Source organism: Pogona vitticeps, chromosome 2 (assembly GCF_051106095.1).
Source record: "Pogona vitticeps strain Pit_001003342236 chromosome 2, PviZW2.1, whole genome shotgun sequence".
NCBI classification, from domain to species: domain Eukaryota; kingdom Metazoa; phylum Chordata; class Lepidosauria; order Squamata; family Agamidae; genus Pogona; species Pogona vitticeps.
In genome coordinates, this window is record NC_135784.1 from 131,015,512 (window position 1) to 131,041,271 (window position 25,760).

A 25,760-nucleotide genomic window follows, 5' to 3' on the forward strand; every position below is an offset into this window, starting at 1 on the left:
AGAAAATGCCCCAGATGCCAGCCAGTTTATTAAAGCTCCTATTGCTCTTTGCTTTATAATAAAATTAGCAAAAAAAAAAAAAACCCACACCACACTCTTCTGTTTTTTAAATATATAGAACTAAGAATACACCCTTCCATAAGATTCGAGGAAATACATGCCTGTTTTCAGCTGTTAGCTGCACATTGGTTATGAAAGGCAGTTGCCTGAACATCACTTGCCGACAATAACCATTTGTCCCTTGATAAACAGACTGCACACAGTGACTTTTGCTCTTTTTTTTTAAATGAATGACTCATTTTTACAGATGGCAAAAAATATTTGCAGTATCTGAAAAAAAAAAGTCCATAAGATATATTTTCACTGCACCATTCTACTCTGCAGAAGAGTGTGTTGGAGTTTTATTTGTAACCTCACCTGCTACCTGTCGTTAGTGTGACTGGGAAGGATTTTTTCTGGGCTGAGGTGATTGTTTAGCACTAACCCATTGTTCCTTCCAGCCAACGTTGATTTTAAAGAGAGCCCCACCTCTCTGCTGAGCCATCTTTTCTCTCTCTTTTTGGGGTTCATGGCAGTTGTTTATTCCCTGTTGATCTGTTCAGTTGATTCCTAAGTACGCACTAAAGAAAGCAGTATGCACAAATCTGTAATTTCAGGCAAATGTAAGTAAAGAAATGTTTTTTATTCTTCCCTCCTACAAATGTCTCAGAGTGAGTTACTAAGACTTTAAGTGCCAATTACAGTGGTGCCTCGCTAGACAGTTACCCCGCATGACAGTTTTTTCGCTAGACATTGACTTTTTGCAATCGCTATAGCGATTCGCAAAACAGTGATTCCCATGGGCAATTTCGCTGGACAATGTTTGGTCCCTGCTTCGCAAACCAATTTTCGCTAGACGACGATCTGCTTTTTGCTAGACTATGATTTCGCTAGACAGCGATTTCAGTGGAACAGATTATCATCGTCTAGTGAGGCACCACTGTAATGAGAAAGGGAAAGGCTCAGGGGAAATTGTAGCTATTCTTCTCTGTGAATCTCTGTACTTCTACTGTGTAGCAAAAAGGAATTTTACCAGAAATTGAAAATTCTGTAACAGGGTGCTCCCATGATGGAGCACCCCTTCCCCCGCTTCTCTCATGTACATGATCCAAAGTGAAATGCCAACCTCATTCATATGCATATAACAGCAATGCAGCACAGTGAAGGGCAGGTCAGAACTTTTTTTTCACCATTGTTGGTTTTGTGTATAGGGTGAAATGTCAATAGCTAATGCCAAGCGTGCTTGGTGGCTGTCAGGACTGGTAGGGCAGGGTGGCCAAATGGAAGAGAAAGCCTAAATTAACAATATGTGGAGCCAAAGTCACCAGTAGGTGGGACCTTTTTGTTCTGGGCTTTACCCCTTTATCCTCACTTGCAATGACCTCGCAATGCGCCATTTTAATGTTTAATATCTAACAACTGCAGCTCAATCTCTTTGGTTGCATCAGGAGGTTGCCAGACTATCATGTTTGGTTCTCTGCTGGACAGAAAAACAGGGCCTTCCAGCCACTTCTGTCTTCCAATTACATGACACTATAAAAACATCAGGTGTAAGGGTTGTATGTGGACATAAGATGAAAAACTGAATTGCTGCAGGTCCCATCTAATGGATCAAGAAAGATGTGCCTAGTGTCATGCCTTTTCAGCAGTTGTGTCGATGGCCTGTTCTCTCTCAGTGATGTTCCATGTAAATTGATTACTTCTGCTGGGCCAGTCTCTGAAGCGGACATGTAATAAATGTGTGGCATAACAGACCAATGAACATGTGCCTGAGGAAAGAACGAGGCCCAAACCAAAAACACCTTAGGAATTCATTTCTCAGGACTCAAACGAGAGGCCTGAAGTGGGCATGAGTCCTGGGAGAAGGCCTTCCGTAAGCTTATTAGCATGAATGAAAAATAGGAAGTACAGTTAGAAGAGAATGCTTAAGCAAAGCTATTTATGTAGAATTTATTTCCCCACATTTACGAGGTGCCCTATCTTGTGAGATTTACTGAAGACAGACAGATGCAGTGGCCCAGCACACTGGACAAGTAGCTTTCTCCTTCCTTCACCTTATTTTGCTCATTGTAATGATATCTTCCTCAAATTGTGTTTTGTATCAGTTTGTTAATATTTTAAACAAACCTGCTTATAAAGAAAAAAAAAGTGTAGCACTTTTGGCCCGGAAACACACCCTTACTCTCTTGTTAGGAATGTCCTTAGACATCTTCCTGGAAAGCCGACTGTTCCTCTGAGCAAGAGCAGACTTAGTCTTATAAGCCCAGACAAGGTCTCGCAAAACAGATAACAAGTCTTTCTCCCTTTTACACCAGTGACACCAGGGAGAAGATTCTGCTCAGTGAGGAAACATATTCCATTATCTGAGTAAGTGTGATTTAAAGGCACAAAAAACTATAAAATCCTCACATTTTAAATGTTAAAAGTAGAGAATGTCAGAATATTTCATTTTTTATGCTAGCAGAGTTCAAGTGGTTAATACTCAGCTTATGGTTATTTGGCAGGAGTAACGACTCTGAAATGCATAATTAGGCAAAAATAGAGAACACATCAGAGATAGATAGTGCAGGAGACTGAGCCATGAACAGGGCTGGAGAACCCTCTCAAGCTGCTTCAGATGTAGAGATCTGCTACCCTATTAAAGAGAAGCCTGAGTCCACCTCTTTTGTACTGGGAAGGAAAAGGAAATGAGCTTAAGTCTTGCAGTCTAAATATAGATCTAGAAATGACCACTGGGGAAACCACTTCATCTTTCTAATGTATTGCCCTAATTCAAATCACTTGCTACCTGAATTGATGCTCCATTTCCAATAAGGTAAAGGTAAAGGTTCCCCTTGACAATTTTTGTCCAGTCGTGTTCGACTCTAGGGGGCGGTGCTCATCCCCGTTTCCAAGCCATAGAGCCAGCGTTTTGTCCAAAGACAATCTTCCGTGGTCACATGGCCAGTGCGACTTAGCCACGGAACGCTGTTACCTTCCCACCGAGGTGGTCCCTATTTATCTACTTGTATTTGCATGCTTTTGAACCGCTAGGTTAGTGGGAGCTGGGACAAACGACGGGCGCTCACTGCGTTGCGTGGATTCGATCTTACGACTGCTTGGTCTTCTGACCCTGCAGCAAAGGCTTCTGTGGTTTAGCCCACAGTGCCACCACGTCCCTAAAAAAAAAAAAAAAAAGCTAAAAACTCATTAATTTATTTTGTCAAGGCTCTTGATTCAGATGAATACGAATCGATGAATTAGCAATTTTTGATGAATTTTGCATTTCATTTTTACATTCATGTCCATCTCTAATCTTGATATGTTCTGTCTCTCAGATGGTAAATAAGAAACATTGGTTCTGAGTGTCAAGCTTGGTGGGCAATGCTGCTACTTCATGTTGATTCAGAGGTTGTTTACGGAAGCTTTTGTGCCAAAGGGCTGTATGTATAAACCACTCGTCCCAGCACCTGTGCTTTAGCTGCAAACCATTCATTCTAACACCCGTGCCATCCCTTAACTATAGGGAGACTTCCACTAGTTATCTGATGAATTGCATGGCCAACATAATGGTACAGAACAGGGATGTGCGGGACGTTGTCCAACTCCCATTGTGTAAACATCACTTCAGTGTGTCAGCAAGGAGATGAATCCCAGAGTGTGTTCAAGTTGGCCTCAGAGGAACTGATGTTTGTACTATGTAGGCTGTGTGATTGTAAGTGCAATTATATGGAAACAATTTCCATCAATTTTGATTGGGCTTGAGTGCAGCTTTCTCTGGATTGTATCCCATGTATCTAATGGGGGTGGCCATTTCAGGTTCCTTTTATTTGACGACATAGTGTTTTAGGAAAGAACTGTACAAGCCATTAGAGTCAGGAAGACGAAGGCAAGCCAACTGAAGTTTTGAAAACTAAAAGCTGCTGTGCACAGGAAACTCATACTGCAGAAGATTTTGCCAAAGAAGAAGAAGAAGAAGAAGAAGAAGAAGAAGAAGAAGAAGAAGAAGAAGAAGAAGAAGAAGAAGAAGAAGAAGAAAGGAACATTTTATTAGGAGATAATTTTAAATATGTTTAAATCAAATTGATTCAAGGAACTGGCCAATGGGTACACAAATTGACAGACACAGCCAATGTTCTTGAAAGGAAATTAATTCTACCAAGGCAGATTTATGCCTTCAAAGAAATTGACAGATCATTATCCAGGCTTCTTGAAGAATATCGATGTTCATTCTGTAACTTACCATCAGTCAACAGATCCTAAAGCCTTATATATTTAGGAATACCACAGTAAACCAAGCTGCACACAACCAATGTATACACATATAGATCCCTCAAACATTTGTGTCCTGGATTTTGTATAACCCTGCTCCACATACATATATTTCTATCAGGCCCTCTCTTCTGCGGCTTCACCCAGCACAACTGGAGATGCATCAGGTCTTCTGTTTTCTCTTTCATTCTTACCTCACATAAGCTCACCTTCTGCCTCATGGGGTAGACACCCAGTCCTACCTCTTCTCCTTCCCTTCTGTCCTGGAAAATTAGTTGGCCTCTTTCTCTTAAATCAGATACTCCCCTTTCTGCCTTCTTTCTTCTACTTCTTATCCTTCTTCCGGTATTGCTAAAATAAAAGATGCGGGACTTCAAATCCCATCATTCCTGCCATGCACAACCATGTCTTCATACCCGAAACAATGTCTTCCACATTGGGATGTATTTCATTTGCCTGAATAGCCCTTTAAACAATGTTCTTCTAAGACAATTTATGAGCAAGTAAATGAATTGTTTTGATATTTGTGATTATCTTCTTTGGTTTATGTTTTAAAATAAAAATTCTAAATTGTGTTTTACATTTCCAACAAAACGTACTGAGGAAAATACTTGTGAATCTTTTCTTACATGTTAGACAAAGCCAGCATCATGAGCAGGTTGTTGTAACAGCACTAGGTGTGATATATAAAGAATGAAAACATAGAGTCTCTGAAATTCACAAAGGAGCATTTCTTGGAATAAAAACACCAAAACAAGTTCTAGAACTGGAGGCATAGCTTAGCACTTCCTCATGATTCTAGGCATAGTATATAGATGCTTTTGTTGTCTTTCCTTTTATCTCCCACATGGAGAAAAACAAAAATTTTAAATCTAGGAAATGATATGGATAGTGGCAAATGAGGTAAATATTCATGCTTGGGTGTCTTTCTTCTCAAGAATATAGACTCCTGGCACAGCTATTCTGGAGAGAGAGAGAAATACCTGAGGAAAACCCATTACATAGATCTACATGTAAATGTCTTGTTGGTACCTTCTCATCTACCAAGTTTGGAAGGAAGGAATGCAATAAAATGCAGTGTTGCTTTGTAATGAGCTTATCTTGGTAGTAATAACCTCCAAATGTCATATCCTCCCCAATTAATGCAACCTGGGGCTGGACATTCCTCTTTCCCTACAAGGAAAACAAAGCATCTGCATTATTTGCTGTGTGGGTTCCTCTTCCAAAAACAGAACAAAAGAAAAGAAACCTGACAACTGTTCACATTGCTTTGTTTTAAATAGCAATCCCAATCATGGTGGGTGACATGTATGGTTTCACCAAAAAGATGATAATGGTGCAAAGAATCTCTCAGAAGAGCTAATCATATAATTCCTGGGAATGCTCTCTGTAGGTAAACGGCATTAATATTGCATAGTGTAAGAGGTGATGTTGGAGAACACAGCACCAGACCAGTAACAATCTGGATGACAGGCTGAACAATGAAGCTGAGACCAATGAACAATAATGAGTTCTCTTTCTGGAGTCATGTGTGAAGCTCTGCCTCCCTATTCGCTTAATTAATCACTTGCTCTTTTTGTGTTTATATGTCACAAATGTCTTGACTGCTGTTTAGCAAGTAGATATATTTCAGAACTTTTCCTTCAGTCCTTCTCTCTCCCTCCCTTTCCACTGTGGGATTTCTGAGACTTCTCATAGTTCTTTTTCTCCTCTGTTCAGCTCTGAGTAACTCATATTAGTTTCCAGTCTGTAAACTTAAGTAATGATTATTCCATTACAGGCCTGTTGGAAGCATAATGGTGGATGGCGGGGAGGAATACAAAACAAATTTGTTACGTTGGAAGCAAATAGCAAATGCTGGAAAATGTGCTTATAAATATATACATGAAACCTCTTATATGTAATGTGTGAAGCCCAACAGTCTGTCCAGTTTATATATTCACTACAAGAGTTTAGCTTCTTGTTTAACAGCATCACAAAAGCAACTGTTGTCCTTTACAGAAAGCTGCAGAGCAACCCCATGCGAACAGATCCATAGTTCAACTAGACTTGGTTTCTAGTGGCGTTGAATACAGGGCGTTCCAGGCAGACTGTAAGCAGCAGGCCCTTACGGGCCGAACAATTCATACTTTGGATTCCTAATTTGACAATCAGCCTAAGGAGAACCAGAGAGGAAGCCAGATCCTTCAGTCTTCAGGGAATATTTTCACAGATAAAATGAATAATATTGGAAGGAATAATGCTCTGAAACTGTTTTCATTCTTTTGTTCCTCCTCTGGATCCTTAATTCCAGTGGCTTCCACACAAAGCATGATGCAAGATACCCCACTGTTTCTCAAGCCAATGCCTCTATTTTTTGCTTCTGTCACAAGTCTAAATTTCACTTTCTTCAAAGACCTCTTCCACTGTCTCCCCAGTGGTGAATTCTCCTTCACTGTCTGAGAGACTTACTCTTGGATTGCACCTTAAGCTCGGTCTGAGCTCCACATCATAGCTTGTTCTCTGACTGGCCATGGGCACGTTCTGAGGTGGCGTCACTTCCAGGGAGGCACAATTATTGTTCAAAGGTGATTTCTTTGGACATTTCCCCAGGTACTTGATGTTCTTTCTAAGAAAGCAGGGCATGCTGATGAAGGGCTTGGCCAGCAAGAAACGGGACCAATGCTTGTGCAGTTCAGCTCTTACCTGGGGAGAGGAGAGAAAAGGGAAAGGAGCTGTGGCAATTGGTAAGGGCTACAGCAAAAATTACATCTGTACAATGTATGTGCCTCACTTACCGTATTTTTCGCACCATAAGACACACTTTTTCCCCACAAAACAGGGGGGGTGAAAAGTCTGTGCGTCTTATGGAGCGAAGAAAACAGATTATATTTTCCTGTTTTCTTCTCCTAAAAAATTGGTGCGTCTTATGGAAAGGTGCGTCTTATGGAGCGAAAAATACGTAATTTGCATTCTGCCCCAAATGGCTGTCCATGTGTGATGGACTGCATAGTAGGGTGACATTGTCCTCGTAATGAGGATGCAGATTCCCTCTCACATCAACACCATCTCCTTGAAACAATCCTTCATTTTTCTATCAAGGAACAGGAAAAATAACTGGAAAGGAGGGGCAACTTTCTTCTCCAATCTGCTAGTTAGTTAACGTGTAACACCCAGACATCTCCCAAAAAAGAGGCACTCAGACCCACTGCTCGACATGAAAGATAGGGCAGCTTCTCACAAGTGGCTCTGTTCACAAGAAGCTGCCCCAAAGCACTGTTTCTCATTGAAGAGGATTTGTTTTCTACAAGGTCTCTCAAGCTATTGCAAGGAGTGCTATGGAAAATTCAAATCCTGATACCAAGTACGTTACTGATGACCCAGTACAGGCCACATAGGGCAGTCTGTCCTGGCAAAATCACATTCTCTCCCTATATCCCTGCCCAGGAAGAAGGCAGTTTGGGAGGCTTTCGAGAGCTTCTTTCCAAAGAAAAGGAAGGTATTATAATATTAGAACTGCAAACTAGAAGAGACCCCGTTCAGTCCCTATCAGGAAAGCACAGTGGAGAATTGAACTCCCATCTTCTGGCTCTGCTAGATACCCAAACTACTGAGCTATCCTTAAGTTCCCAGGTGAGGAATCAAAGCCTTGATCATCTCCTGCTTTTTCATCATCCTTGAGGAACAACCCACCTTCCTACACTTACATGTTGGCTTGAGTATTCCAGATGTTCAATTGTGATTAAGTTGAGATTTGAGCAGCAGTGGCTAGTGGAAAGTATTTTTATGGTTCATGCTGCACTAGCGGCAGATAAAGCATTTAAGATTTGGTTTGTTCTCATTCATTTATTCATTTTGTTTTGTTTCTGTTTATATTTTATTTTATTTATATCCCCCCTTTCTTCTTTGCAGGGCCTAAGACAGTTTATAACATGGGTTTCAAAACAGATACAGCTAAAAACACTATCCTACCTACTCATCCCACACATTAAATGATTAGTATTTCAAAGTATTTCAAACATTATTAAGAAAGTTGCCCCTTCAAAGCAAACACAGAATTAGCACACTTTAAAAGGCATTTAAGAACACAACACAAAAAGTGCACCTCCCATTAAAAAGAAGACTTATTCTCTTATTGGCGCACAGGTTGGACATAAAAAGTAGCCCCAGTGGATACAAGAGCTGGTTTGTATACTGAGCACCTTTGGGGCATCTGTATGACAAAAGGAACATTTCACCTGCCCCCTCATCATAGGCCTGTATGAAGGGATATGGAATAGCAGCTAGAGCAGGGGTCTTAAACTCAATTTACTTGGGGGCCGCTGAAGGCAGAATCTGGGTGAGGCTGGGCCACATCAGATTTTACGCCAAGCCAAGCAAGAGCCCGAGGAAGCCACCGAGGAGTTTCCTTAGCCCAGCTGGGGCTCCGAGGAGGAGGAGGGGCATGCGAGCCCTCGCCACTGGCCACAACCCCCTCCGGCTCCTTCTTCACTACCACCACCACCACCACCACCAGCAGGACAAAGAAGCGGAGAAGGGATGGAGTGCCGATGACCGTCTAGTGGGGTGGAGAGGAGGGCACAACATAATATTTTAAAAAAAACCCTCACAGAATTCTCCTTGCCAAAGGAGAAAAGCCCCCACCAGTACCCACAAAATTAAACAGAACGGGGCCCCCACAGGTGCACGTGCACATGCACACACACAAACACATGGAGGTCTGGCAACCTTCCTGAGGGCCCCCCCTCAAAAAGGCGTACTCAGCAGCAGCAGCTACCCCCACCAGGGCAAAGGAGCAAACTTCGCGAGGAGAGCCCAGGCAGCCTCGAGAGCTGAGGCAGCTGAAGCAGGACGAAGAGGAGGAGGAGGAGGAGGAAGCACCGCCGGGCGCTGAGGTGGCCACTGGCCGGGCTGGTGCTGGGGGTGCCAAGAGAGAAAGAGAGCCAGACAGCAGCTTTTCTGGAAGAGGCGGCGGCAGCTGCTGTTGCTGCCTTGGAGGCACTCTTTGAGGATGGGCCGGGAGTGAGCTCCGCTCTCAGGTATTGCTCGGTGGTGGCTCGGGCACTCGGGGAAAAGGGACGGCAGCACGCCTTGCTTGCCGGCTCTCCCCCAGAACAGCACCTCTTGCACCCTCCATCTGGAACTGCAGCCTGCCAGCCGGCAGACAGGCGGGCAGGCTGCAGTTCCAGATGGAGGGTGTAAGAGGCGCTGTCTTGGGAGAGAGCCGGCGAGCGAGGCAAGGCTTTTTTTTGGACTCTTGACAGCAGAGGGTGCATGGGCGCTTCAGGGGGGCAGGCAGGTCGGGGGCCACAAACTATCATCTGGCGGGCTGCAAATAGCCCCCAGGGCCGCATGTTTGAGACCCCTGAGCTAGAGGTTGTGTCTAGAGGTTGTATAGTCCATTAGGGCAGATGAGGCAATGCCTCCACCAGGCTTGGGCTGCTCCCAGCTACCTTTATCTTATAACCAGTCTATGAATTGGCACATGGTCCATCACAGGAAGATCACACATTTGTGTGAAAACCTACTGAGCCAACGTACAGTAAAAGATTCTTCTTCAGTTCAATTTGTTACTAAGTGTTAGGGAACTGCCGTGCAAGGGGCAGGATGGGAAGAAAATGTGTTCTACCTGCTCTTGATGTTTGATCATCTACTATTGATCATCATGGCCTACCAGTCCTGTTGGGTAGCACGGAACACGGGCTATATTGCCACGTGACTGTCACAACCCTGTCAGTGCCCCAAGTTTGTGTGCTAGCTTGGACAAGTATCAGCCAGTCAACAGCCTCACGTGATCCTTGACATCAATGTTCTGTCATTGTTGACAACCCACAGCGGGGTCAGCCAACCAGCTTTCTCCTGAGGAACAGGAGCCCACATTAAATCCAGTTAGCCATGGATGGAGGTGTCCCTCACTGCAGTGTTTTTTGACAAATTATATAGTGTTGTGCCCTGTCTGAATCCACTTCTTGCCTCCTGTCTTCATTCTCAGGGTGGAGGCTAGTTGCAATTGGTAGCAATATAGACAAAAAATTATAATATACCTCTCCATTAGAAAAACAGTATAAAAGTGCTACCAGAAAGCCCTGGAAGAGAAACAGAGAGAGATGGTAAATTAGATTGGAGTGGAATTTGCCAAAGTACTATTCAGTTCTGCGTTTATGCAATCATAGAATATTGTTCCCCAAAACACCTGAAACCTGAGCCATCATGCAGCTAAATTGAACATTAGCACAACTAACTTCCTTGTGCTCAAGAATCATCTCTGTCTCTGGGTAATCATGTGGCAAGGCATCAGACTTGCATCCATACCCGGTAATCTGCTTTATTTTGCTTCAAACGATTTTGCTTGCGGAAGTGTCTGGCTTGCAATTTGAAACCACTAAAATCAGTCCAGTGAAATATATCACTTTTACCTAATCTCTGCTTTTCACATTAGAGTCTGCAGGAAATATTGTAGCCTGACATTTAAGGGCAAAATTATATTCAAGCCTGTGAAGTTAACTCTTCCCACGATAAAAATGGGAAATCATGAAAGTGCCATATAAAACTTATCTGGTATCAGCCTTAGCTGGCTTCCCAAAAGATCAAGAGATCATCATACCTCCTCATTATTACTGTCCTTACAGGTTAGAACACAAATGGCAGAAATACCATCAATATTGAACTGACATGAACCTGAATTTGTTCCACATGGTTTCTGAATGCTGGTAGGAATGTGAGAATACATTGATGACTGTGTGAAGGGGGATCGTCTCAGGTGCCTCTGGTAGAACACCTACCATCATCTCACAGTCCCAGGGGAGCCTGGGGGACATTGAGCCCCCCCCCTCAGCCCCTTTCAGGCAGAGAGAAGCTGCCATAGCTAGAGGAAGGGAAGCTGCCAGATACAGGATAGCTGGAGGGCAAGTTATGGTGGGAACGAAAGGGCTTGGGCTGGAGAACGTGGGGGGGGGGGCTTCAGTGGAGGAAGAGGAGGAGATGTGGGGAATAGTGGAGGAGTGGGATCCCATTTTCTGTGCCACCACAGAGTGAGATAGAGGATCCCTGGAGCTGCCTTCTCCCCACTAGCCCATTTAGCTATGGGAGGAGCTAAGGTCCTGGAGCCCCTACGCTGCAGCCTGCTGCAAATTTTATGCCTCCACAGCTTTGTTGTCCTCACTTCCCAACCCACCCTGACCCAATTCCAGTGCTGGAGGCACAAGAACCAATGGGAGCAACAGGGGAGGCTCTGGGAGAAGCAACTCAGAGGCCCCTGGTTCCTGTCACCCTACTCTATCAGCCATTGGTAAAAAGATGGTCTAGGATTCATTCTCCCATCATGTTTTTTTAGAGGGTAGGACTTTTAGGGGACCCAGTGAAATCAGCTAGGGCCCGACTCAGACATACAGCACCAGGGGATTAGTGCCAGAAACCAACACCCCTGGGAAGCCACGCAAAGGACAGTGGTCACAAGTTCTACAATTCCAGTAAAAGCTGTTGAAGTTCAAAATCTCAATACGGAACCTATGGATTACTAAATGTCCTTAGCTTCTGGGCACTCAGGAGGCAAGACTAGCGGCACTCACAAAGTGGAATATTTTTTTCTTCTCCAGGAAGATTAAACACTTATATATAAAACACTTGAACAATTGTGCATTGTTTACAATGAAAAATGAAATTGATAACACCATTTTCCTTAGTCCAAATGGGTAATTCTTTGGAACTCAAATTCCCCAGGCAAATGTGAAATTGTATTTTAGCAGTAGATAATCAGCAAGCTATAAAGTCTGCACAGCAATATTGTATTTGTAAATGAGTACAAAAGGCAGAGTAACGAATATCTTGAGAATGGTGATAATTCATCATTTCAATATACTTGTTCTAAAAGCTCTTCCCTGAATCACCATACAGTACATGCAGTTCTCCAAGTAGCATTATTAATGTCTTGAATTCCCTAGCCCTTGTTTGCAAACTTCTACCAGCTGCCTGTGTTAAAGAAACTCCACTCAGCAATTCTTGAGAACAATATACCCAAGAGTACCCCCTAAGTGACTCACAAATTTACACACCAGTGGCTTACTAAGCTGACTTCACAGATCTAAAAGCTATACCTGGGTGTTCCAGAACTGTCCCAAGAGAATATAGTCTTTCTTTTGAATGCCGAAACTGAGATTACCCTATCTTGAAAGAGGCTGAGGGTGCAAACATTGCAGATAGTCTGACGATACAGCAGACTGCTCTGCAAGTATTACAAATTTTATAGGAGAGAAAAACACCAGAACACACTGCAGGAAATGAGGTGACAAAATACAGAGGTGGTGGTGGCCAGCACTAATGCCCCTCTAAGATTAAAAAAATGTGCTATTTTTCTGGTTGTCTCTGGTTTTTCAAGTCATAATACGTTTTTGGTGCAGAGGAAGGAGCATTCAGCAATGTTGTTCTTTAGATAAATATCAGTAGAAGTCTAAACATGATGTTTTCTATGGGTCCACATTCTACCACCTAATGATGTGAGGAGATACTTATAGCTATGGTAGCGCACCAGTCGTTGGATACCTCCAGAGATGGTGAGTGCTCCAAGATGGGAGGCATTCAAGAGAAACTTAGACAACCACCTGGCAAATATCCTTTGATTTGTATGGCTGCATCAAGCAGGGGGTTGGACCTGATGGCCTTGTAGGCCCGTTCCAACTTCATGATTCTATGATTCTCCACAGAAGCTGCCTTGGAATTAATGTAGTGATCTTGATTTTCTTTGAACTGTTCAAATTATCTTTAATCCTTAGAATCATTGTTTTCCTCAGTATGTTGCTTTTATTTCTACTTAATGCTTCCTGAGCTGGTCACCCAACCGTAATAAATAGATTCATTCATACATAATGCTGCCCTATGTCGGTTTTATGTTGCTTTCTGTTTTGGCTTTGAATATTACACAAACTGATTTTTGTTGATTTCGTTTTGTTGTTGTTGTTAATTGCAAAGCTTTGTGAACATCCCAGAGGATTTGTTTATTTAGATGGGGGGTTTTTTTGGTAAATAAATACCTGAGTGTGTCAAATGGTTATTCTGTTTAGTATTTCTATACATGGATCTCCAGCTACAGAAAGTGGCTTCAGTGATCTCACTAAAGGAGGGCTGCCTGTGAAGTCACTCACTATCAGAGCTCTGTGGAAGCTTCTGCAGTTGGAACTTGGTGAGTCCATAAATACTGAACAGGATAACGACCATTATGTTTCATTTTTCTTGGTCCTGTTACAAAACAACGGCAACATGTTCTTTGCTCTGTTTATCACATCCCTCGGTGATGATGACAATATGTTTTCCTTTCAGATGGATTTTGTGGAACTGATAATGCCATTAATTAATTCCTCTCATCACAGCAGAGAACTTACATGGAAAGAACAGATTATCAGTTGAATGATGGTTTTTATTTGCCTGGAAGAACCTTCGATCTGTTCATCAGTGATGAAGCTAAAGACGACCTCATGAATCCCAAGTAATGGTATTAAAACCAGGGTTGATCTTGCCAGTCTTAAAAGAGAATAATAATAATGGTGGATTACATTTCTGAACTAAAACATATCAGGAAATACAGATGCTTATTTGACTAGTGCTGGAGCTATCAAACCTCATCTATAAATCAAACGTTATAGATATATGAAAACCTATAAAATTTCCCTACATATGTTAGTTTTCGGTATATGTAGGGGGTTTGGAAAGAGGGGAATGTTCCTTCCTGTAAATGTCTCCTGAAGAGACTGAGATTTTTTACCTCAGGCTCCTCCAGATGGACAAACAACATACATCTTGTCCTTTTAACTCCCAGAACTATCTGTTTGTCTGGGTTTTTTTTTTAAATCTTGGAGTCACCAGTAGTTTTCTATGACAGGAAAAAAAAATCCAGAAACTGTTTTAAGAGCAGAATTTCCTGTATCTTCTCCACCTATCTGCATCCATCATCACAGCACTATGTTTCGTCTTTGATAAGCATGGCTACCTCAAGGAGTGCTAGCCATTGATGGTCACTCCAGTTTGATTACCTTCAGGAGCACTAGCTGCTCCAAGTTGTTGTTGTTTAACAAGGAAAGCAAGTGTATATAGGAGACTGGAGCGGTGAATGAAAATGCTAATGTAATGAAAAACAATATAATGCATTAGCACACTGATTTTACTAATACATTTAATATGGACAATACAGGACACTGGACAATAGAATGGCCAACACAAGACAGCAATGGCGAAATCAGTGACATTTTCACGTCTTCTACCACCTTTCCACATATCTCCAGTGGGGCTTTTGGAGGAGGATGCTTTTGGGAGTAGCACAGAGTGGTATAAAGGAGACTGAATTGTAGGAAGGCACGATGGCACTTGAGTGGCATGAGAAAACGAGAACATATGAAGCTCCATTCCAGACACAGGATGACACAAAATGACTGCAAGTTATTGTAAAATGCTGGGTTTCTCTTAAAAGACCAAAATTAAGTTCTGTAAGAATGTAATGCTTACCTCAATTTATAATCGCGAAAGTTCATCTGTTGGGCTTTAAGTTTGGAAAGTAGCAGTTTCAGAATGTTTAGGAAGATGCAGAAGTTAACCTTCAGAAAAACACAAATCTTTTTCAGTGCAATAAACATCCAACAGTTTTACTTATGAACATAAAGTGGTATTTTTCTATTCATTGTAGTTAAGCAACTTTTGTTTACACCAGCCATTCTCAACTTTTGGGGGGGGGGGCACAGCCATGAACACCATATGAAAGAAATGTAGGCTGAATCAGGATTGAATGGGTTGAATAACGCACTGGCCCCAACCTTGGGCCTCCAGTTGTTCTTGGACTTCAATTCCCAGAAATCCTGGCCAGCAGAGGTGGTGGTGAAGGCTTCTGGGAGTTGTAGTTCAGTAACATCTGGAGGCCCAAGGTTGAGGACCACTGGCATAATGAACCTTATAAGGCTGGTACCCCAGGGTGCCATACAACCCTCACTGAGAATGGCTGGTTTACACTACGGTCACCCTATCCATCAGAAAGTTTTTGATCTGAAAAAGGTCAACTTAAAAAAAAGAGTGTCAGGAAAGGAAGGAAGGCAGTAGTGAATAAAAATAAGCGCAGAAAGACATTAGCAGGAGTACCTGCCAGCGAGGCAAAGAGATTGTGTGCAAAGAGATTGCTGTAACACAGCTGTATATTGTGTTACGGCAGTCATTGCCCTATGAATTTATTTGCAGATCTATCTCCTTGATTTGAATGGGCAACAGTGGCAAAAATCCAGTGGTACGTTACAATTAGAGTAGGGTCAATGAATCAGAGGGGATTTGGTGAATCAACTTTTCTTAATTTCCATTGATTCAATGGGCCTACTGTAGTACTGAACTGCCATAGTATAGAAGGCAGTCTTAAAAGCAGCCACACCCACGTAATTATGTAAAATAGGTGTCTTTTCATGGTTGCGAGACTCACTCGTATTCCTGCCCTATCTTCCATTTCTGTGTATTCAGTTTCTATTTCAGATTCTTTAGGGCTGGATGTGCATCTTTGCTTATCTAGACGAAACTGAGACAGGTGGTGGAAAGGGGCAAGGCAGTTTCAGCCTGTTGTAAACTAGGAGACATTTCTTTATTTAAATAATATAAAAGTATATACAGTCAAACTGTAAATCCAGTAATAAAATGATACAATGATCCTTACAGCAATAGAAAATAATATGGGCCCTCGAATGATCCACCAGAAGGCCATGTTCTGATTGGTTGCCCAGCATCTAGAAAGCAAGAAAAATGTTGGTCATAAAATCACCAAAAGAAAACTAGTTTTTGGGAAGACTAGCTAAATATTACCTGAGCATTTGATTGCTATTGAAAGCAACCAGATTCATAAATGCTCTAAACATTATTAAGACACTTTAAAAGGCAATGAGGTAGATTTTGTTGGTGTTATTTCAATCCTGAATGCTGCCTTCAGTAGGTTTGGCTGCAAGAGATCTTTCTGGGCTGGGATAGCTGTCAGTTGATCCCGCAGTAGCCAATTGTTCCTTCCCTGCCTCTAGTTTTGAAGAGAGCCCCGCCTCTCTGCTTAAGTGTCTTTTTCCTTCCTTTCTAGTCTGCTGGCAGTTAATATGAAGTTAGGATGTGCTGGTTGATAATATGCAGTTGTTAGCAGTTAATGATGTTAAAGCGCAGTCAGAGAATGTAGTCTGCAGGAATCTACTGGAAGCAAACTGTGACTCTGATTAAATTTATTACTGTAAGTAGTCATTTTTGTACAGTATAATTTTTAAATATATATTCAGAACTTTTGTTATCTTGAATTTATGTACAGTTATACAGGGCCAGTGCAGTTTTTTGTTGCTGTTGATGTTGTGGTGACCTATGGTTTTAAACAACAACAATAAGCTTGTTCTGTTTTGTTCTGTTTGATATGTTGAATTTTGAGTAACATATTAATAGCAGATTGCTTCACTAATGCAGTTCAATGACTGCTCTGAACTTCAAAGGGATTTGCTTCCAGGTATCAGCACAGCAGTTGTAGGGAATGGTTGTTGTGGGTTTTTTGGGCTCTTTGGCTGTGTTCTTAAGGTTTTTCTTCCTAACATTTAACCAGTCTCTGTGACCGGCATCTTCAGAGAACAGGAGTCAGAACTCTGTCTGAGCTCTGGTGTAGTTTGTGGGATAGCTGAGTATTAATAGCTGTGGGATCACCTTCTGTCCTTTTCAATTATAGGGAGTATTTAGCCCTTGAGATGTCTCCAGGCTGAATTTCCTAATAGCCAGAGTAGTCAATGGGGATGGATTGTGAGAGATGCTACCTGACAACATCTGGAGGTCCACAAGTTCTCACCCCTAGTGCATAGGAATGTGCAGTAGACTCCTTTGATCGTGATTGTGGTTTAATAGTGGGAGCAAAAGAGCTCTAGTAGGAGGTTTAGTTTTGGGGTTCTGTTCTGTTCTTCCTTTCAGATGTTCCAGATAGATGTTGTTGGGTTCTAAGTAGCCTTCCGTCCAAACTGCTAATCAGACCCTCCACTGCTAAAGCCCAGTAATGTCAACATACTGGCTGCTTCCACAAATCATTCACAAACCCTACCCCTACCACATTCTGTTTCATTAGAAATGGACAAAAATCTGAAATTTGAAAGAGGGAAGTGGCATAGTAGTATTTACTGAAAGGTTGTATTCCATAGATTATTGCTTCCATGGCTAGTTTGCCACAGAGAAAATTTGTTGTCCATATTCAGCCATCAAGTTTAATGAAAACCTAGATCCCAGCTTCTTCTTGCTTGAAGAAATGCAATAAGAGAAACAAACCAAGTTAGAGGGCCATTTTGAGATGGTAGCTTACCCTTCATGCTCCAGGTGGTATCTTATTATTCCCCAAGAAGCTACAAATAGCAGCGGAACACCTGAAAGGAAAAATAAAGGTGAGGATTGTGACGTAGTAATGCTCGATATGTAGAAGTGTTGATGTATCTAGAATGATGGATTAGTGATCCTGGCCACAACTGTCATCACTTACAACCAAAACCTACACTGTCTGGGGCAGAAGGCCATAGAAAAAAGCACCGCCTTGTGGTGTCCCACTCCTTGGTTATACAAATAAGAGAAAGGCCCTACCATGATCCTAACAACTTCTGTTTACACATGGTTTCTTTGTTGCATTTGAATTCCTTCCAGTTTTACTGATTTTAAAAATCTCCTAGTACTTAGATATCTTCAGTTGCTCTTCTGCACACACTTGCAACTCTCTTTAATCTCTAAAAGTCTCCAAGCAAGTAACACAGTTATACATTTTGTGAAGGGTGTACAGACAGTAGCAGAAGCCCATTTGGGATGTTTCCTCAAATGATGGTGAAGTCTTCCCAAAAGGAAAAGTACTTATGATAAATAACATGAATGGCTGCTTGTGCTTCAGAATTTGGGGGTTTGCTGCCTACCCTGCTCTCGTCACAAGCGACTAGAGAATAGAGGCCTGGTTCAAGCCCATCTCTTGATTTCAGTAAGTACAAGGCATTCTTAGTATTAATACATTTGTTGTATTAATTCCCAGCCTCAGGCTCCACAGGCAGATATCTAACTCACTTAAGTATTTAGCCAGCTAGAATAATTATGTGCCATCACATCAGTTCTGACTTACAGTGTCTTTTTCAAGGATTTTGAGATACAGAATACAGTACAGTGGTGCCCCGCATAGTGAGGTTAATCCGTTCCGGATTAACCTTCGCTATGGGGAAACATCGCTAAACGGAAGGGGGAAACCCATTGGGCACAAAATGGGCACAAAACTCACCGTTCAGCGATGTTCCTCCATAGCAGCAGCCATTTTCGTGCCCTCGGTAAGTGAGGGCAGGGCGCGAAAATGCTGTGCATGGCCATTTTGGGTCATCCGGCGGCCATTTTGGAACCGCCAAACAGCTGATTCCCTGACGTCGCAATGCGAAGATCGGTAAGCGAAACGCTTACCGATCTTCGCAATGCGAGTTTTGCTCATTGCGACTGTCAGTATGCCTTCACATTAGCGATCCCAAAAACCAGATCGCTATGCGTATTCATTGTTATATGGTGCGCTCGGTAAGCAGGGCACCACTGTACAGGAAAGTTGTTCACCATTCCCTTCTTCTGGGGGTGCCCTGAGACTGTGCTGCTTGCCCAAGGCTACATGGGATGGCTTTACAGTCTGATCCCTAAGAAGCCTTGAAAAATAATCCATATTTACCCCATCCAATGAAGAGGTATCTCAGCAGTTGATGTTTCTCAGACAGCACCGTGGTCAATAACTTGTGCAAGTAAATTCCTTCCACCAAAAGCCAGAAATAGTTTGCCTCCACAGCATAATGCATGAAAAGTGGAGCCAGCCTGCATAATGTTAACATCTGCAGAAATTAAATAACAGAAAGATAAATCAGTAACATCATTTAAGTGTACTATTAGTTGGCTAACAACAGTGTTGGCATCAGTTTATTATGGCATTCAAGACTGGCCTTTGAACTTCTGCTGCTCCAATTCTTTTTCAATATGTTGTTGATACAATGAACAGCAGAAGAGAACAGCACCCAGCAAAGGCACAGAAAGAGGTAATAAGATAAAAAACAAATCCAAGCATAAAATGTTTTCATATAATATATCACAGTCCAGCACTTGGGTGGGATGAAATCACTCATTTTAGATGGATGCAACATGGACTGAGGGTTGAAACTGATATCAATGTCAAGGAGGAGTTAAAACAGGCAATTCTGTTCAGTAATGGAATCTAAGTGATAGCTACTTAAAATTAATTGAAGTGTCTCTCCTGATATGAATGCAGTGAGTTACCCCATCTATGTGACTGAAAGTGTTGTATCACATTGAATTGTTTCAAGTTTGAGTTTGTTTTACCTTACCTTATTAAATTTTAATGCACATTTGCCAGTTCTTGGGTTTTGTTTTTCTGATTTGTTTTTGCTTACTATTTGTCTTGTTTTCAGTGCTCTATCTATCTATCTATCTATCTATCTATCTATCTATCTATCTATCTATCTATCTATCTATCTATCTATCTATCTATCTATCTATCTATCTATCTATCTATCTATCTATCTATCTATCTATCTATCTATCTATCTATCTATCTATCTATCTATCTATCTATCTATCGTTACATTTATACACCACTTTTTCCCAGCAAGCTCAAGGAAGGCATTGTAAAATAAGACATGGATTTTCTCTTCTCCAACTTATGCTCACAACAGTCTTAGGAAATAGGTCAGATTGAGTGAGATTGGCTCATTCAGGGTCACCTAGCTAAGAGAAAACTTGCACCTGGCTCTCTTGTTCCAGTCCAATAGTCTAGCCACACTAGGTTTCTTGTTAGTTGGCTTTTATCTTTGATTAGTAAATAATTTTACATTTAAAAAATATAGTCTGGGCAATCTATAAATACACAGTTATGAATGTGTTGAGGTGGTATGGTCCATGTTGCCTCTATCTAACATGGGCAATCCATTTCACCCATGTGTGTGAGTGTGATATATTATAAACAAGTCTCTCAACTTAATACTATTAGTACCTCTGGACGCAAGGGAGAAATCCATCCATTTAAATCACTTGGCTTTTCAGAGTCCAAATAAATAATGTAAGTTACTCTGTCTTTTAGGAGCACTCCTATGGCTCGCAGAATGAATGAAACAAATAGGTTCATATGGATATAGTTTCTTGTGCAGTGCAGTTTCCTGTGAAAAAAGAGACACACACTTGTTTAAGAATTCTGTGAAGCTAGCATTGTTTCTGGGCTACATCACAACATTTTCTTGTTCTGCAAGAAACAAGTGTCATAGAGTAGTAATTCTTCCTTAGTGGCAGTGGTAGCTTAGGCTTGGACAGTTGTTGCTGTGGCCTTCTATCTTGCAAGAAGAGCGGGCCAAAAAGGCTTTTGATAAAATGGAATAGGATTATCTTTAGCAATCATTATAATATTTTGATTAAATGCCATATTTATAGAATGGGTTAAAAGGATGTAATCTAATTCTAATAATAATTCTGTAGTATCTACCTCTATTAAAGACAATAAGAAACATTCCAAATTAACAGAGTTTTTTGGACAGAGATGTCATTATCGTCACTATTACTTGCTATGCCAGCAATGTCTTTGTAGAAATTAAGCTACATGGATCCTAAAATGCAAAGCTTACGGTTGTTCCACATTAAAATATATTTTTATGGAGATGAGGTAGTTCTGATTTTGAGGGACCTCCTCCCCCCAAATGTTTTGGAAATGTTTTGAATATATTATCATAATCTGATCAGGTTTTAGGTTATAAAAGTGCTACAGAATCAGAATCGATGGGGTTTAACATAAATCATTGATAATGATGAAATTGTCAGGGCATATGCAATTTTACTCTGAAAATTCAACATCAATCCCATGACTCATTTCAATCTATAGATGCACTGTATGGTAGATCAATTGCTTAGAAAATATGGTTCTTTAGGAAATTGTATAGAATTTGAGAAGTTACTTCATGCATGCTGCCTCCATGCCATGATGTGGCCTAAAATCAGACTGGAATGGATCAAGGGATGGAATGGATTGGATCTAGGAGTGCCTGCAACTGATCAGCTACTGCCTTCTTCACTAGCTTGCTCTGGCATGTTGGTGACGGGCCTACAGTTATTACAGTTGTCCGCCACAGTCTCTTCTATCTCTGACATAGTGACAGTACATTGCTTCTTTTTCAGTGTAATGCTGTTTATAGTCTTCCTGTTAAACATAGAAAAATGAGTAGATTTCTATGCAGGAGACACTTTTTATTTTCTGGGAATAACAACAGAAGATCCAGGGCTTCTGAAAAATCAAGGTCTTGTTTAAGGATTGATTCTGTTCTAGATAAGATTTCTGCCTCAAACTCTTTCCCATTCTTAACTGTAGTCTGGCCTTTTTTTAAAGGATTTTTTAACTCTGCAGGGTACTTTACAATAGTTGCTACATTCAAATAATAGGTAGTGTATTGAAAAGTTGATCAATGGGCCACGGACCCAATCCTATCAGGTTTTACAATCCTCAATGTAGTTGGAGTAGTTCAGATTGCAAGATCTCATAGATGTTGCCTCATCAGAGCAACTATCAGTGCTAATGAGAATATCTCATGATTAATCTGAGGAGACAGAAGCTTTGTTCATATTTACATGATGATACCAATCATGATAGTACTTTAGATTTCACTGCAAATACCAGATGCAAATTCTGACCATAGGAAAATGTACTGCCACATAATTTGGAACCCCCATATATTATTGAAAGACAAATTATACTGACCTCAGCAGTAGCATGATGAACAATGCTAAGACAAGGGAAGCAAAAGAAATAGAATATCCCACAGTGTAAAAGTCCTTAAAGATGACAAACAGTTTGCTTTCGTTAACCTAGCAAAAAAAACAGATGAGAAAAAAGGAGTCAAAGTTGGAAACGGACATTGCCTGAAGAGAAGGTACTCTAGTGTAGCAGGTCCTCTTGAAACACTAAAGGCATGTGTATACTCAAAGAAATACTCATACATTTGTGTTTGATTTTTGAGGAACCACATCTTTATGTCACACATTTATGGACATCTTATCAATAGTTATTTTTACCAATGGCACTTCAATAGAACCAAAATGGTCAGAGAAATCTTTGATGACCTGATGCTGCAGATAATCATTAGGAAGCCTCCATATCCCTTCCTTAAGCTTTGTTTTACCCAGTCAGACAGTGTTAGAAACAAAATCCTAGATTTGATAGCATCATCCTCTCAGTAATTGTCCTCAAGCTTTTCATAATCTTCCCAAGTCAGGAGGACCTCAAAAGCAGCAACCCTTAAGACATACGGCACTACCACAGAGGGGAGATTCTTTCCATCCCCATGCATAAATGCAAATGTGTGTGTGTGTGTGTGTGTGTGTGTGTGTGTGTGTGTGTGTGTGTGTGAGAGAGAGAGAGAGAGAGAGAGAGAGAGAGAGATGGTCAGCTGTTTTATAAGAGAAGTCTCTAGGCAGTTTCCCATAATTTGTTTTGTCAGGTTCATTTCAGAAAATAGTTCAGACACCCTATCTTGGTTGTGTGTGAGTTTGTTTCCATGTCATTTGGAAACTTCAATCACATACAGTGGTGCCTTGACTTACGACCATTCCAGAAGATGGACGAACTCAAAATGGGCATAAGTTGAAACACCATTTCTCATTGCAATGCATTGGAACTGGATTAATCTATTCCAGAAGAAGAAAAAATACCCCCCAAAATAAAATAAAAATAAAACACTGCAAGCCCCATAGGAACGCGCTGGGGCTGCAAAAACAAACCAAACAAAAAACCCAAAAATAAACAGAGCAAGCCCTGAAGTTATTGGGGATTTTTTAAAAAACCCCAAAATAAATGAATCAAGCCCCGAAGGTGCTGGGGCTTTTAAAAACAAAAAACAAAAATAAACAATAGAACAAGCCCCACGCTGGGGCTACAAAACAAAATGACCAAAAAACAAAACAACAACACAGCACAGAAACATAACCCTCCCCAGTCCAAACCCACACTGCAAAACCCACCCAGAACTGTTTTCAAAAAGCAAAAAGCAACACCTTACCTTACCAGGTCCCAAGCCTCCTCTGATCGCACTCACTCTAACCGTTGGGGAGAAAGAGCTACAAAGAAGCAGCCTCTTTGCCTACCAACGGTTAGCAATTTGAATTTCCCGCCCTTTTCCCCTGCCTTTTTTGGACCATAACTGGAAGCTCCGGCCACAAGTCGAAGCAAAATTTTGCAGCCGGAGCTGGTCATAACTCGAAATGGTTGTAAGTAGGGACGTTCGTAAGTCGAGGCACCACTGTATTATATAGCTGGTAGCCAGAAAGCAGGAGATTTTGAAACCAATCTTTTGCATGGCTCTAGCAAGAGTTAATTTTATTTCAAAGTTGTTTCCTGTGACTAGAACAGATCCTGGATGTGACAACATACGAAGCACATGGAAGCAAACGAGCCATGCTACTCACTCACCAGAGCTGCCCCAATCCTAAATAGATACAAAAACTATCAATTAGCATGTGATGTAAACATAGCAGTCTAAACCACAATTGGTCCTGTTGGTGTTGTTGTTGGTAATCATCATCATCATCATCATCATCATCATCATCATCATCATCTTAGAACTGTAGAGCTGGAAGTTCCCCTATGGATCATTGAGTCCAGCCTCTGTCCAGGAGGCCCAGTGGGGAATCGAACTCCCAGCCTCTGGCTCAGCAGCCAGAAACCAATACCACCAAGGTACTTAGTTTTAAAAAGCTGATTGATAGCGGGTTTCAAGGAAGGATTAAGAGGGTTAGAGTAGTAAACCATAAAAAGGCAGCTCTGCTCACATTTCTGATCAAGTGTTGTTCTATTTTGCATTCTGAACGGTTGCTCCAAACGGTGGTGTTCTCAAATTCTTGCCAAATCCCGTGGCCCAGGCAGACTCTGTATACATTTCCTGCACTTCCTAAAAGTAAACAGTCAGAGGCTCAAAGGTCAAGCCAGACATTTCATTTTTCAGACATGGTAGTACTGTCACTCTTTCATTTGCTTGGAAACCCCAGAAAAGGGAGAGCTGGCTTAATGTCTGTTTATTTAGGTGGTAACTGTAGAAAGCTTAATATTTATCAATAGATTAACACTGTCAAATTCCTCATAATTCCTTCTGTTCAAAAGCCTTTCCAAAGCTTGTATACAAGGGATAATTCCTTTTCCATGCTTTAAATTAATTATGCCTCGAGTTGAGACGCATGTTTTGATATATAACTGACTAACTCAGGTTTGGAGATTAAGAGTGAAATTAAGGTTATATGGATCTGACATCAATGCTTTCCTACTCTTGTGATTTCATCAGCTCCTTTGAGACAAGCCCCCTTACCTCCCAAGACTATTTCCTCCCCATCAGTGTCGAACTGACAGGACTGGTGTTGTTCCTACCTTCCCTCCATGACTCAGGCTTCTATCATGTGAGGAAATAGTTTGGGGAAAATTGTCTAAGAATTCTCAGATGTTTTCCTGTGCATGGTGGATCTAACGACCAGGATCATTAGATCAAGAAGAACAAATTTTGAGGGATTAGAGTGACAGGAGATGGGTTCTACAGAGTGCTGGCTATTAGTCATCCAGAAAAAAAACCCTCTACTGCCTCTGCTTTCTGTATTTCCTTTAACAATGACATTTCCTTTAAAATCTGAGCCCTTAAAGGTAGACAAAACTTACATTCTGCTTTGGAGATTTTCCTGGCAATACTGCAGTGGTTGGGAACCTTGCGCCCTGGGGCTGAATCCAGCCCTTCTGGGGTGACAACAGAGTCCTTTAGATCAGTGGTTCTTAACCTTTGTTACTCGGATGTTTTTGAACTGCAACTCCCAGAAACCCCAGCCAGCACAGCTGGTGGTGAAGGCTTCTGGGAGTTGCAGTCCAAAACTCCTGAGTAACCCAAGGTTAAGAACCAGTGCTTTAGATCTTCACCCCAGGATAGAAGTTGCTGCAGGAAGAGTTTCCAGGAAAAATACTCTTTTATTTGGTAATCTGTTTATGTAAAACATATATAGTCCATCCTATATTAAAGGATCTCAGGGTATGTTACAGAACTGGCTGCTTCCAGATGGGATGTATTGTAGAATGGCCATGGCTCATTTACTTAAACCCAGCACTGGGAAAACATAGGAAGACTACAAAGTGATAATGTCTATGAATCTCTCTTACTAGAAAAAAAACTCTCTTTTTTTTAAAAAAGATAGTAGATTAAGGATGTGGCTGCATTGGAGAGCTGGATCGGAACATTTCAGCTTTGCCCCTACTGTATTTCATTCATAGCCTATGTTACATCTGAAATCACAATCAGTGCTCACACAGGGGCTGCAGGTTAATTTGGGAGCTCACTGTTTATACTTGTGATACAATTCCCGTTCCAGCCCACAGTCCATGCTTCTTCTCTTCCTTCCTCTGGTCCTGCCTCTGCCCACCCTTTCTTCCTCTGGTCCCACCTCTGTAATCTTTTTATGGT

General features: G+C 41.4%; 1 protein-coding gene across 1 annotated transcript in view; it reads right to left on the bottom strand.

Annotated features, from left to right (window-relative positions):
* Positions 1-5,549: 5,549 nt before the first annotated feature.
* GLP2R (glucagon like peptide 2 receptor) overlaps positions 5,550-25,760 on the bottom strand; it is a 49,725-nt gene continuing 29,514 nt past the window's right edge. The window contains exons 4-13 of the mRNA XM_020785990.3: positions 24,100-24,218; positions 22,034-22,140; positions 20,288-20,450; positions 18,959-19,115; positions 17,588-17,648; positions 15,941-16,010; positions 14,761-14,849; positions 13,644-13,782; positions 10,314-10,355; positions 5,550-6,975 (exon numbers count right to left, since the gene is read on the bottom strand). Of these exons, the coding sequence (XP_020641649.3) occupies positions 6,664-6,975; positions 10,314-10,355; positions 13,644-13,782; positions 14,761-14,849; positions 15,941-16,010; positions 17,588-17,648; positions 18,959-19,115; positions 20,288-20,450; positions 22,034-22,140; positions 24,100-24,218 (1,259 nt within the window). The 3' untranslated portion in view covers positions 5,550-6,663. The remainder of the gene's footprint in view (positions 6,976-10,313; positions 10,356-13,643; positions 13,783-14,760; positions 14,850-15,940; positions 16,011-17,587; positions 17,649-18,958; positions 19,116-20,287; positions 20,451-22,033; positions 22,141-24,099; positions 24,219-25,760) is intronic.